The 14,483-nt window shown below is 34.2% G+C and overlaps 1 protein-coding gene across 1 annotated transcript; it reads right to left on the bottom strand.

Moving 5' to 3' along the window:
• Positions 1-3,398: 3,398 nt before the first annotated feature.
• sll (adenosine 3'-phospho 5'-phosphosulfate transporter 1) lies at positions 3,399-9,086 on the bottom strand. Its single transcript, XM_085190013.1, has 9 exons — positions 8,907-9,086; positions 8,406-8,516; positions 7,926-8,029; positions 6,986-7,176; positions 6,414-6,638; positions 5,907-6,090; positions 5,216-5,397; positions 4,602-4,727; positions 3,399-4,055 (listed from the first exon to the last, which is right to left on the bottom strand). The coding sequence occupies exons 1-9, from the start codon at positions 8,930-8,932 to the stop codon at positions 3,918-3,920; spliced, it is 1,287 nt and encodes a 428-aa protein (XP_085046139.1). The 5' UTR covers positions 8,933-9,086; the 3' UTR covers positions 3,399-3,917.
• Between the last annotated feature and the right edge of the window lie 5,397 nt (positions 9,087-14,483).

Here is a 14,483-nt window from a genome sequence, read left to right as displayed (position 1 = left end):
GACGCGGCATCACAACATCACACCTTCACTTCGCAAATATGCGCGCTTTTGTTTTAGAGATATGTGTGTGTCTACACAGCACACACAGTCACTATAGCACACAGCACAGGTACCTACCTAGGAAATGGTATCTCAGAACTTACCCTACAACAATGTTTTGGAGAGAAAGAACACGGAGACCTTACGTTAAAACTAATAATATTCCCCTCTTGCCCTAAATAAAGCCGAACTTTTTTATGAAAGAAGATTGATCTAAATATTTATATTCTATAGTTTATAATATATTTCAAATTATAAACTATAGAATAGAGATATTTAGATCAACCTTTTATTTATGTGTAAAATTTAAATTACAATAGGTATATCAAATTCCTTATAATTAACTAAATATGGAAAACGTTTTTTATAATATCATCTATCATCATCTAATATCATCATATCTTTATCATCACGCACGGGACTGGGAGACTGACATACATTTAGAATTTTTTTGTTACTTTCCGATTATTTTAGGTGGTGAAACTCAATGCTGCTGAAATGGATGACAGCAGAATTTAGGCGGACCAATAGAATGTTTTCTACCTCATAGGTACAAAATTGAAATAATCCTGTAAATAAAAGAATGCTGATGATTTTTTCTTCTCTTTCTCTTACTTTAAATGTAGATTTAATTACTTCAGCAAAATTATGGAAATAAGTGCGCTGAAATACCCAATAACAAATGAGAACACAAATTCACACATCCTCGCATTGTAAGCACATCACACACACGTGATAACATATTTACACACTGTCCCACAACACCACGAAGGACTCAACATACCCAACTCGACAAAGTCGTGTAAAAGAGGGTAAATATTGGCGAAAGACTATAAAACCAAACTCGTGTGAAGTATTGTTATTGCAATTACGTTGAATCTTTTTCCGAATAATTTAAAGTATACTATAACAATAATAAATGTCTGTTACCCCCGGTTTACCCTGTGCATGCACACGGCGGAGGGCGGGCGGCGCGGGCGCGCGGGGCACGCTCGCTGCAGCACGCAGGGCGCCGCGGCTAGCGCCACCAGCGACGTCAGCACCAGTTGTAACAGCATGCTATGGCTAGGGACTGGTATGGGTTGGATGTAGTAAATAAAGTTATCTTTTTTTGTTTTAATTTATATAGGTATATAAAATAAAATAACAAATCGAGAACTTAATGTTAAGTCAGTCCGTTCCCCATTTTTCGCCGAATTCTGGAGGCGTTGCATCGCCATTCCTCGACACCAGAGCGAAGAAAATGGAAATATTAAATATTTTATTTACTCCAGTTGGAATCGAACCCACAACTTGTCGCGTTTACACTCACACTTTGTGCCTCTGCGCCACGATTGGCCTTCTTAAAATAATTGTATTTTGAATAAGTTGATAGCAGACGTTAAGCTATTAATAATGAAAAGCATAATATTCTGCCCTAATATAGATACCTTGTAGAATGTATCATTCGGTGTTCTTCAACTGCTTGAACTGGTAGTAACTGTTAACGTTGAAAGGATGTTCGAGCCAAAACATGGTCATTAGGAAACAAAAATTTATAATTTTACTTCAAATGACATTAATATTAATGTGACAAAGAAATTTTTCTAATGCATATTCTTTGACATTACCGAATAGAAAATAGATAATCTATGCTTTTTGTTGGTAGTTCGCCGTTCAGCCCTTTTACTTTCGAGCGCTTGATGATGGGATCTCAATTAGTTCTTATTGATAAAATCCAATCATAATTCCATCTTCTCTTACCACTCTTACCGCTCGTTTTTCCTCCATATATCATAGGAATTATATTTTTACCCCGCATATTGCTGTTTAGCTCGTTCCGCCACCTTTCCTAAAAATCGCTGCGAATGATGAAACGCCGCACTTTGCCTTGTTACTAGAGCGAGAAAATGTATCCCCCTGAGTGGGAAACGAACCCACAACCGGCACGATTACAATCAGTTTTAAGATGAACATAATTTCAATATCTATTTATTTTAAACTTGAATACTTTTATTCTTTACACATTTTAGGCATAAATAATAATAATGAAAAACTTTAATATTTCATTGATATTTTTATTTTTCCCACATTATATGTACATTTTTATACATCATGTATATACAAACAAATAAACAGACAACTACAACCGTGTAGCCAATTCGAGTAAAAATCTCCTAAATTATTATAAATACTATTAATAATAAATATTCTATAATTGTATAGAACAATATCTCAAATAAGTATTCACGTAAACTGCTTTAATCGATTGCTAATCTGCTAATCGATTTCCCTCTTCTCGTTGTGAAACACATCACTAGATAAATTGATAATCTTAATTAATACACAATCCTACAAAAAATAAGAATATTTAATATATTCGAGAAAAGGTGACTGGTACAATACAATTAACATTAGTATGTGTATGATCCAATGATAATTCATTAATAATAATTTCACAATAAAATAATATAAGTGAAATCTGTAAACATCATCAACATCTAAAAATAAATTAAACAAACAATATATTTTGTTTTCTTTAGTTTCAATTTAACATTCTAAAATATACATAATTATTAAGAAACCGCAATGTTATTAGGCAAAGAGGGTCGAGTATGACACTCCATTTTTTCCCTAATATTTTTGGAATTTATGCGCGGAACTCAACGCCGCACTTTCCTTGCAAGACCAGGGCTATTAGCATATAAAATACAATTGTTTATAAGGATATGGAATTTACAATAATAAGTAGAGAATAATTGTACTGAGTAATAGTTTCTTCATAAATGCTGTTTAGAGAGACAAAATATAACTCGTAAGTGTATTTATATTTACTTATGTGTGGTATTATGGTAATATGTGATTGTTTATTTTTATATGTATCTATTTGATTTGATTATGTTCTATTTTTTATGAAAAACCATATATTTCGAGCTTTTTTGTAAATATATGGCAACATTATAACTTACCTAGAAAACATATTAAAAAATTCCATCGCCGCAAAGCGGAGTCAATCGAATGAATCGAGAGTGTAAGAACACTCTCGGATAAGAATCCGTGATTAAAGAAAATATGTTCACCTGTTTGAACATTTATCATCTCTTTTGTAGTCGGTTAAATGATATGGTGGGCCCCCACCACACACCACCACAAAAATCTCTTTTGCTTTATAAAAACTAATACTATAATCATTACATAATTCTTTTATCCGTTCCATGGCGTCTACAGAGTCCAGCAACTTCTCAGTTATATATTATTAGATATAGTTTATTGCACTGTAACATCTATTTTTCTTGCACATTTATTGATTCCTAACTGATCTTTTGAATGAGAGAGAGAATTGTATAGATTTAAGTAATTTGCTTTGTGTTTTCTCACAGCTAAGCACGCAGATTTTATCTACAGAGCTGTATCAAATTTATACAATACGATCGACGTGTCTTGGCTGCCTTTAAGTTAGGGTTTCTGAACTTTTCCACATTGTACACTCGGGATGAAACTTCAGAGCAGCCACGATTCCGAGACCCTACTGTACAATTAAATCGACTTAATATGTTAATTTCATATTGATATTTTTAAAATCAAATGTAAAGTTTGGTACCAAGTTGAACATAATAATTTCAATAGAAAGAGTTTACTGTGAAAAAAACTTCTATACGTTTATGAGCATCGAGTACCTATTCCTATCGTACATCGACCAATACCTTATCCCGTTTTCCTTCCGCTGGTGGTAAGACACAAACACTTCTGACCGGTTATGCGACCCTGGTACCTTACTAGCCAACACTATGGAAGTAAAGCGAAGGGAGTTCATGACAAACAATACTTTATATAGATAGATAGAGTCAATAGATGACAAAGTTGATGGCACTCATGCGACCCTGGTATGTGGTGCGGTGTTAGCGGGCGGCGGGCGCCTTGCGGCGGCGGCAGTACACGCGCAGGAAGGCGGCCGCGAACACGAGCAGCACGCCGAGCGCGCCCGCGCCCGACACGGCGTGCCCGTACACCGCGCACGAGATCAGGATCGACACCGCCTGCACGCACACACCCAAATATTATATTACAAACTGTTTATTTTAGTTACAAGTAAGTAATATTTTATTATTGATATATTTGGACACATAATAAATAAATAAAAATTAAATCTTCTTCACGTTATATTCCCGCATACAGCAGGTACACAGAGGGAACCTAGTGTTTAGACACTCCGTTCCCCACTTTCAGCCGATTTTTTTGAGGCATTGAATGTTAGTTGACGGACCTCAAAACCGGGATTGCATAATAAATAAATGACATAAAATACATTATAATTTTTAATTAGGTAAATTACAAGGGATTTTTATCATATTGAATATATTTTTATGACGTCACTTGGTCTCCTAAATAAATTGAACATTGCATTATAATTATGTATATCAGAAAAATAACAGACGAAATGTTGCGTTAATTATATATTATATTTTGTTCCCAAAACTGTATGACGACACATCATTAGAAATAATATTATTCATTTAAAAATAAATAATTTCTAAGTATGTATCATTGACATCCTAATGAATACAAATATTCTTTTAAAATACCTGTCTCAGAGTCATGATGAAGGTGAACACGACGGGCCCGAAGCGAGCGATGGTGCGGTAGATGAGCAGCTGCCCCAGCGCCGACGACGCGGACAGCAGCGACGCGTCCAGCAGGAACATGGGGTGCTGGGAGACGGAAGAGGGGATTTTCTTATACTTTTTGTATTTAATAGATACATTATTGTTTATAAAAATATTTTTCACTTCAAGTCTATCGTTTTCGCACTTAATTCATATTCATATTGGTAAGATGTAAGCAGATAAAGAGGACAAGTCAATACATTAATTGACAGATAAATTATATTAATTACAGGACATGGTACAACTTGGACGCTATATTTATTCTGGCTTAAAACACAATTTTACACTTTTCTTAGCATATGTATAATTAATATAAATAAATATTGCCCCCAAAAGGACTTCAAGTTAACAACCACAGTATTAAATGAAACATATGGGTTTGATCCCTATTTGAGTTAATTATGTAACATTGGCAAAAAGACAAAACATGGCGTTAAATTCCTGAATTCAAATCTACGCAACCATCTACGGCCACACCTCGTCGAAAGTAGGAATTTAAGCCTAAAATAAAAGATTAAGATATAGCTACTCACTCTCAATAAAGGCAGAGAATGCGGCGGGCGATACACCAGCGCGGCCGCCGTCAGCACGCAAGAACACAGGTTGACGGCGCACAACATCTGTAGCGGCTTCAGAGGGTACCTCTTGAATAGGGCGCCCTGCCACGAGGCCGTAAACCCGTCGCAACAGAGGTATAGAGTTAGTAAGCATGCACCTGGAAAAGATTCATATATTCCACTTCACAGGTGTTTCCCAATTTTTAAGATATTGAACGTTGTGTGAAGGAATTCAATATAGAGGTTTTGTGTTGTTAAGTTGAAAGTAGAAATGAAGAAATTTAAATAGTTTATCAGTCTCGTTGACAGGCTGATACTGCCGTGCGCCATGACGATACGGACTGTTTTCAGTTCATTTATTTAATAAAAATGTTTAGTTAAATGTATTGGCAGCCAAATCATACTTAATTATAATTTATATGTATATTTATATTATATGTATATTTACAACAATTAGAGTAATTGAGTAAAAAGAACGCGTTGAGTTCTGCCCCTCAACACGCAATGCCTCCAGAATTCGGCAGAAATTGGGGAATGGAGTGTCATAACACTATGTTCCCTCTGCCTACCCTGCTGTCTGCGGGATACAGCGTGAAGCTAAAGCTGAGTAAAAAGAAAATAAAAGAACAAGTGGATAACCAACACGAAAAAAGAGAATGTATCTCACCCGAAGTCCCAGTGAGCGTAAAGGCGCTGGGTGCGTGGTGCTGCGGCGCGCTGCCCAGCATGAACAGCACCATGCCCGCGGAGATGAGCGCCGCGGTTACATACTCGTAGCGCTCGTACGCGGCGCGCGATACTAGCTTGCCCATCAGCATCACCGGAATCACCTTGCACGATTTTGATAGGACCTGCAAATTACATTTATAAGACAAAATATATCAATATGCATGAAAATCTTAACATAACCTCTCAGCCCCCATACATTTTTATCAATTAATACTATTACTTAATAAAATAACACCTTGTCCTTATTTTTAACTGTCAATAAAAGGAAAAAATAAAATATTACATTTAAGGACCCATTTTAATATTTAATAAGATATAAATTAAAAATGTACGTTTTTGATGTTACTAACATCAATAAAATATACTTTGTTTTCATACAATATTTATATACATTGTACACACCCAAAACCGCAAATTTAAAGAAAAAAATAAGTCAAATACATACCTGAGTAGGAAAACTAACATACTTCAGCGCTTCATACTGACACCAGGCACTGATGATATTAGTCAGAGAGCAATAAGAAAATTTGTACAACGGCGCCGCTATCACTTGCTGTTTCGTTGACAATAGTCGAGCCAGCGCTATACAGAAGCCCAAGAGACGGTTAATGAACACTAAAAACTGGGAGTTGCTGAATTTTACTAAAGAACCATCTGGCATTACATAGTTCTGTGGAAAAAACAGAAAATTAATTTTGTTCAGGATCATGCTGTATCTCACATATAGATTACTACACAACTATTATATAAATGTAAACGTGAAGATCTAGGGTTTAATTTCTGCTCAGGAGATCCATTTAATTTTTTTTTCCTCCCTCTGGTAACGAGACAAATGTGGGGAACGAAGTGTTCTTATGAGAATAGAGTGTCTTAATCATTAGGTTTCCAGGTTCCATTAGCCTACCCTACAATGTGTGGGAGACTGTGAAATTAAAAATAAAAACTAAGATGTTTACAATCAGATGCTGCACCACTCCTAAACAGACTCTTATCATAACAGTAAATATAATGGTTCACCTGTGTCATAATTTTCTCTTGTAATAATCCCCATACTAAATAAGCTCCCATAAGACCAGTAAGGCAGAAAATAAATTCTAGGGTTTCCCTCTTGGGACTCTCCTCTACTTTAGCAGGTTTAACATTGTCAGTGATACGCTCTTGTTCAGAGAAACAAGTAAACAACATACGAGAGAGCCATGTGTTATTTGCTGAAATAAAAAAATATATATTAAATATTTAATTTCCTCAAGTGGAAATCGAATCTAATGTGCTTACAGCTACACGGGTGCTTTCCTGGTTTTGGTATAGGGATGGTTTCAGTTTTCTTTTCACTGGTCAAGTATGAATTGTTGTGGTAGAGGTGCATTATATGTTGCAGTAAGTGGGACAATAGTCAAATGTGGAAGTTCTTTTAAAATTTCAGCAAACAGGGGCTTTATTTAGGTTGACTTTTTTAATGGTAAATGATTGTAGGTTCCACTCTAGGAAATGAAATGTTTAATCTTTTAATCCTTGCTCTGGTAATGAGACAAAGCCTCCAGAAATTGGCAGATAGTAGGGAACAGAAGTGTCTTAATGGAAATAGAGTGTCTTAATGTGAACAGAGGATCCCAGGTTCCCTTGGCATACCTGCCATGTGCAGAATACAATGTGAAGCTGAAAAAAGAAACTTCAGTGATAGTAAAACTGATACTGAAGTGATAGATAAAACAAGCTAACTGATGAGAGACAGGAAGCACAATTCCCTGCTCTCTGCCTGAATTTCAGATATTTCGTGCTGAGTGATTAAACATGAGAGCATTAATCAAACTATAAAAACATTTTTTTTTAACACTGCACTGTATCTAGTATACACATAGCAGGGCAGAGGTATGGTGTGACTGATGCAATCATCATCACTAAGGTTAATGGACATAATTATTTTCTCTGAGTAGAAATCTTAAAAAAAATTACTTACTTATTTTGTCAAAATAATTTATTTTCTCCAAATATTTATATAAAACATAGCAAGGCAGTAGCACTGTAGAGTACCCAATCAAGTTTAGTAATAATCTAAATATCCTGTAACAAACATATCAACACATCAATAAAATAAAATCATTATGTTTTTGTCAAGATATTTCAATGACAACATATTAAGGAAATAAACTTGTTTTTTAGTTTACTTTACTTAAATAATCTTATAGAAATATTAATTGTATTTGTTATTTATTCTTTAAACTAAACCCATAGTAATTACATTTTTTTTTCATAATAGCTTTCATATTTCTCATTTTTTCTTATAACTAATTGCATTACCTTCTATATTGACTACTGCTTGCAATAAAACAGAACAAACTACTTTGACTTTACTAAAATAAGATTTTAGTTAGTAAATGTAATATGAAAAAAGAATTTAGAAAGGGGAATAATAATAAAATAATAAGGTAAGTATTACCATGAGTATTCAGAGTCTGTGAGAGAACCTGCCTGTTCATACACAGACAGTAGCTCCTTATACAAATGTCCAAGAAGCCATGTTGCTAAAATACACAAAATCAACACTAACCTGAAATTAATAAAAAATAGACATTGGTAACTAACTGAAATGAAAAAATATATATTCTCATAATAGACCCAATACTATTAAAACAATTTTTTTTTATTGTTTAAAAAATAATATTTTCTATTTCATGGATATTTACTTATATAAAACATTAATATAACGGTCGGGCATGAAATGTAAGAAATATTTCTTGAATACTGTAATAATTTAAAAAGATTATATTAAAACATTGACAATAAAATAATAAAAATGTAATGAGATTTTTAATACATATAAAATATATTCCAATAAAAAAATATTCTGTCGTGATATATTTCCGTGGCTAGTAGAGTGCAATAAAAAGTGACGAACAAGCACTTTAACTACATTTTAATAATTTCACTTAAAACTTACACAACAATCCCTTTCGAACGCATCATTTTATATAAAATGTAAACTATGTAATAGATCTAACTATAATACTGTTTGATATGTAGAAGTACACAAATATATATTATCCTTAATTATTAAATTCATGTCTTATTTACCGAAACATAATTTCGGCGTCACATGTTTAGATGTCAATGTCAATACACAATTGTCAAAATTATGTTCATATCAAAACTACAGTGTTGCCAGTTATGCAGTTTTTGATTGAGTTAGCAATTATCGTACTTATAAAATGTAATGATGTGTAGTATAGTATAATTTAATTACACACATTAGTTCTTGATCTTTTATTTAAGGTCTTTCAAATAGTCTTACGTACCGTACCGTACCATTAATATTTTTAAAACAATATTATAATATAAAAATATATAGGTATTAAAAACGAACTACGGTAACCGTCCTGATATTAAACTTATTAGAAAAACAGCCTTTAAATATTCATTAAAACGTCTTTATATTTTTAATAATCATAAGTGACGTCAAACTTGCATTTTGATAATATTATTTTATGTATGTTTACTGAAATTAAATAGGTTTCAGTTTTTAATAACAGGTCAATTAACAAAATTCTGCATTAAAATTACAACTTACAATATTAAAAATATGTTAACACAATGTGGGACGATACATTAATGTTCGTGCTAGAATTTATAGCTGCAATGTGCGCTGTGGCCGTCTGCGGGCCTTGCTTGCTCGCCTGCGCACGGAGACTTATGCTCGGCGACGAACTGTTGCAGAAAGGCCACGGAATCAATGAAGCCGAAATAGTGGGTTGTGACGAACCTGCTTGTCCCTATTACAAGAAAAATATCAAATACCTGATGGTGCCTGTTAGGAGAAGGGAGTTTAACTCACCTGTACGACGCTAATTGTTGTTTTTATAAATTTATTTTGATTGTAAAATATAATATATTTGAATAATTTGTATTTTTTTATTAATATTCTTATTTATATCTCCTAGTGGCGTGTGAGGTTGCTTATGTTAATGAGATGTGAGTACTCTTTATTACCGATAGTACCGAATCAGATACAGATATCTAACAGTAATAGTAAATGAACTATTCCTGCGATCGGTCTATTAATACTGAGTTACTGACTGGTATATTGTTGCCAATAGACCTGATATTATAGTATTAGTAAACCGAGTGGCACGCTGCCTAGTGGTCATTATAACTGTGGGATGTCATGCCAATGTGGCTATCGTTGTGTCGATAGTGATTCTAAAGAGGATATCGCCTGACTGTTAAATCAAGAACTGGATGCAGAGAGGCGTATTACTTGAGACGGCGTGTTTTGTGACGAAGCGGAGCCCCCTAGACCCCACAGAGATATTTTTTTGTTGTTTTTAAATGTATTATTTATATTAACAAACTAATACCATATTTTAAAATAAAAAAAATCTTTTATTATGAAATATATATTGTAACTAACCAATTATAGTAAATTATATTACAGTCACAACAAGCAAAAAAAAACTGGAAAATTGGTTTATCATATATTTCTTTTACGTTACAACTAAAACTTAGATATTTATATAATAACAAGGCAATTTTTTATTTAAAATAATTATTTATCGTATATACAAAAACATAATTTTAAGTTTTAAAAAAATTATAATAAAGGTTGTTGTCCAATTTGCTCGTTGTCAACGTGAATTTCCGGATCTTTCTTGTACTTGGGCGGACTATAGAAGGTGCGAGAGTCGCAGGACAGGAACGGCACAGACATGGGCTTGACAGTGTCGTCTTTTAAATGATCTATACTTATTCTTTTCTGGAAAAATATAAGATTAAAAATTAGCTTGAACTTTAATCTCAATTATAAATTCTACTATGTATTGAGCGCGAGATATAAGATTTTTGTCTTATAAAATATGTCGAGATTGTTTTGCAATATCTTGGTAGGATGTAGGATCTCGTAAATAGCGTTTAGCTTAAGAGGTAGAAATTAAGTAGCAAAAACACAGAGATCATGACATCAGCTCCTGAAAGGACCTTACGAGTATAGCGGACACGCATGACAGATAAAGCAAAACCAGAGAAGATTAGTTTGATTAGTTTTTGTCTTTCACCTTTATGGAGTAATAAGGACTCGAATTACTGTAGCATAGTTAAAACCGAACACAATACCCGTACAAAAGTATCAATATATCTCAAAATAATGTGGGCATATACCATATCCTTTGAACGTAAAAATATATCTAAACAAATAGATATGGAACTGTTCATACATAACACACAGCTGCCTGCATACATCTCGGTCTGAAGAAGAGCAGCAAAAGAATTACAAAGACGGCATGCAGGATGGCCTTCATGGTCCGGTATAGTAGATAATAGTTCGGGGCGATACCGAACTTAAGTAAGTTATATTTAATTATTTAAAACATTGATTTTGTATTTTGTGTTGGATTTTGAAAAATCTATGCAACGGGTGAATTCTGTAGTGAATTTTTATGACATATTGCTAAAAATTATGTCATCAGTTATCATAGATAATTAAAAGAGCCTACTAGAAAAGTTTTTTTTAAATTTTAGTTAGTATATCTATTTGTTTAGAAATCAAATCAAATGAGCTTCACGCTGTATCCCGCACACAGCAGGGTGCGCAGAGGGAACCTAGTGTTAAGACGCTCCGTTCCCCACTTTCTGCCGAATTTTTCGAGGCATTGAGTATTGAGTGGTGGAACTCAACGCCATGTTTTTGCCTTGGTACCAGAGCGAAGAAATGAAAATATTAAGAAATAATAATTCATTCCCTCGAGTGAGGACCGAACCCACAATCGTGTTACAGTCAAACCCCTGTGCTCCTGCGCCACTACGACAGCCAATTATAGGTAGCTGCACCACGACTTCACCTAAAACCCAGCGGAACATTTTTAAAATCAATTATTTACATTCTGTATATAATAAAGGCCTTAACCAAGAACTATACTCCACTGGCAACCATAAATACGTATATGTTAATCGCAATTAGGATGAATTCTATACTGCGCTCGTACCTCGTATACAGTATGGGGCACTTGTATGGTAATGATCTCTGAGAACTGAAGTTTACTTATCATAATAACATCGCCAATCTTCAATGTCCCCAGATGTCCCCAATTCTAACTTCTATTATTCTTGACAGCCCAAATTAAAATAAACTACAAATTATCAAAATTAGTACCTTCATAAAAGTGCTAATACAAATAGAAATAAAAGACATAAAGTGAATTGTTCAATTTGGTATTCAACATTAATTATACGCATTCGTGACTGCCTCTAATATAAGGCAAGTGGCTTGACCTTGGCCTTGGTTATTGCATATTGGCACATCATAGCCTATACAGGTACAATAGAGCTAAGCGACAACCTAACAAATGCTATATCGAGATTGTCAGGTTGATTTGAGGAAATTAACGAAATTTTAAGCTTTTAAAAATACTTAACACTTGTGATACAGTAGCATAAGCATTTTAGTTTTACTTTGCAAATTACAAATCTCTCATACCAACCTTTTACCTGCCTTAAAGCGGAAGATTATCTTCATTTAATTTTCTTGATGATGAAATAACTATCACTCGGAAGTTTTAACATTTGAAAAAAATGTAATTTCACCTTACAATTATAAATTATTGTTTGTCACAAAATGCCTTATTGTCATTTATTTATAAAAGATAGATATATGGCTTCGTGGACGTTTTTTTAGAACTAATAAAATTGTTTTTTTTTGTCATACAACGTACTGATATGCGTTTGCGTTCCTTATTATTGTTATTTCGTTATTTAAGGCTAACTAAGACCTGACACAACAATACCCTGTAAATAATGGCCTATAGCACTTCTGAAGAATATAGCTTTCATACAAAACAAAAACACAGTAAATCGAGATTTATATAAAAGTGACATAAAAATTTTAGTAACTTCTACTTTTGTTAACAACTAGAACCGTAAAAACTCTCTTCTTGATATCTTTTTCTCTTTTACATGTATAACGCTTGAGTTAGGCCACTTTCACCCTGCACCCTGGGGGTGCGCTGTATGTACGGCGCGTCGCAGGGGCGCCAGTCGCAAATGTAAGCGCTTTTGTTCGCTCACTTCATAAAATTAGCATACCTAAAGCAACGACTTATACTCACTGTATTTATTGTTCACATTATAGATTACGTACTTCATGTCTCTACCCATGTGGGAAATGCATATAACACACTCACTTACTAGGTATATACTCGTCTACCTAATAGACAGCTTGATTGGTTTAGCACTCACACTCTTATCAAACTACGTCGCAATTCTTATAGAACTGCTTGCTGCTACATTGTACTCGTACGTTGAATAGTCTTTACCCACAGATTGTGGCTACAACCCCAGGTCTACACCTCGTTCGTTATTTGGTATTCAAGTCGAGTGGTTCATTGATATCTGACGGACACGGAGTGTGTTGCGTAGCACCTACTGGTATCAACAGAGCACCCGCCGACTTGCTATAAACAATGAAATTATACATTTATCAATGAATATTGCTAATTCTACTTCACCTCGGTCACTCTACTCTACCTATTAACAATTATAATTAGGAAAATGTACAAGAAAATAATAATTAAAAATATATTTATATTACAACAGGTACTACATATATCAAAGACACACATGGTTTTTTATACTCTGTTGTAGACGATCAGATGACTGTAAACGGGACGTGTGTAGGTTACGATGCTGACTCGGCAAAACGATTATATTTATTTTCATTCCCCCGCTCTGGTGGATATAACGCGGCGTTCGGTTCCGCCACTCGACATGAAATGTGTTCTATAACACATTTACATGTCTTCGTGTTCAACTAATTATTAAGAAAAATATTTTCATAAAATAAATCTTTTTAATATTTTCATTCTCTTGTCAACAATCACATCATGAAGAAAAAAATATATAAATTTCATGGCATTTCTCTAAGAAAAATAAAGTTTTCTATCTCCACGCGAATCTGACAATGGTGTTGACAGACTAACAGACGGTCAACAAAGAGATCCTATAAGGGTCCCGTTTTTACTTTTCGAGAGATAGGGAACCTTAAAAATGAATGGTAACTCGTAAAACGAACAGAAGCTTCAAGCTAAATATGATTCAGTGGATACAATACAACAAACAACCTAACAAAATACCGTAATTGAGGTTAAGCCTTATGTTATACAGGATGTGTGCGAAACACATATACACTATATTTTAACATATATTAGGTTTTATACCAATTACTAACTTTAAGATAGAGTAAGAGATTATATATCTTTGTAGCACTTCTGTACCATCATGAAGCACTTCCCACATCTCACACATAATAATAATCAATAAATGGCTCTATATCTCCATACATCACCGCCACCACAATAGACCATTTTAATTTAATTCCGAGAGCGTGAGTGTAGCGACTAGAGCGACCAGGGTTCTCGCACCTCGCACCTCGCACCTCGTAAGGCGCCGTCGTCCGTCATTACGGAAGGGACGTATAAGGCGGGCTATTGTTCTCAGTATAATGGTTGCGGCTGAAAAGGTGCCCACTGAAATG

Source organism: Heliconius melpomene, chromosome 9 (assembly GCF_056956725.1).
Source record: "Heliconius melpomene rosina isolate 202511_hmr_F chromosome 9, ASM5695672v1, whole genome shotgun sequence".
NCBI lineage: Eukaryota > Metazoa > Arthropoda > Insecta > Lepidoptera > Nymphalidae > Heliconius > Heliconius melpomene.
Note: the sequence above shows the minus strand (reverse complement) of the source record. Positions and strands in the feature narration are given on the sequence as shown.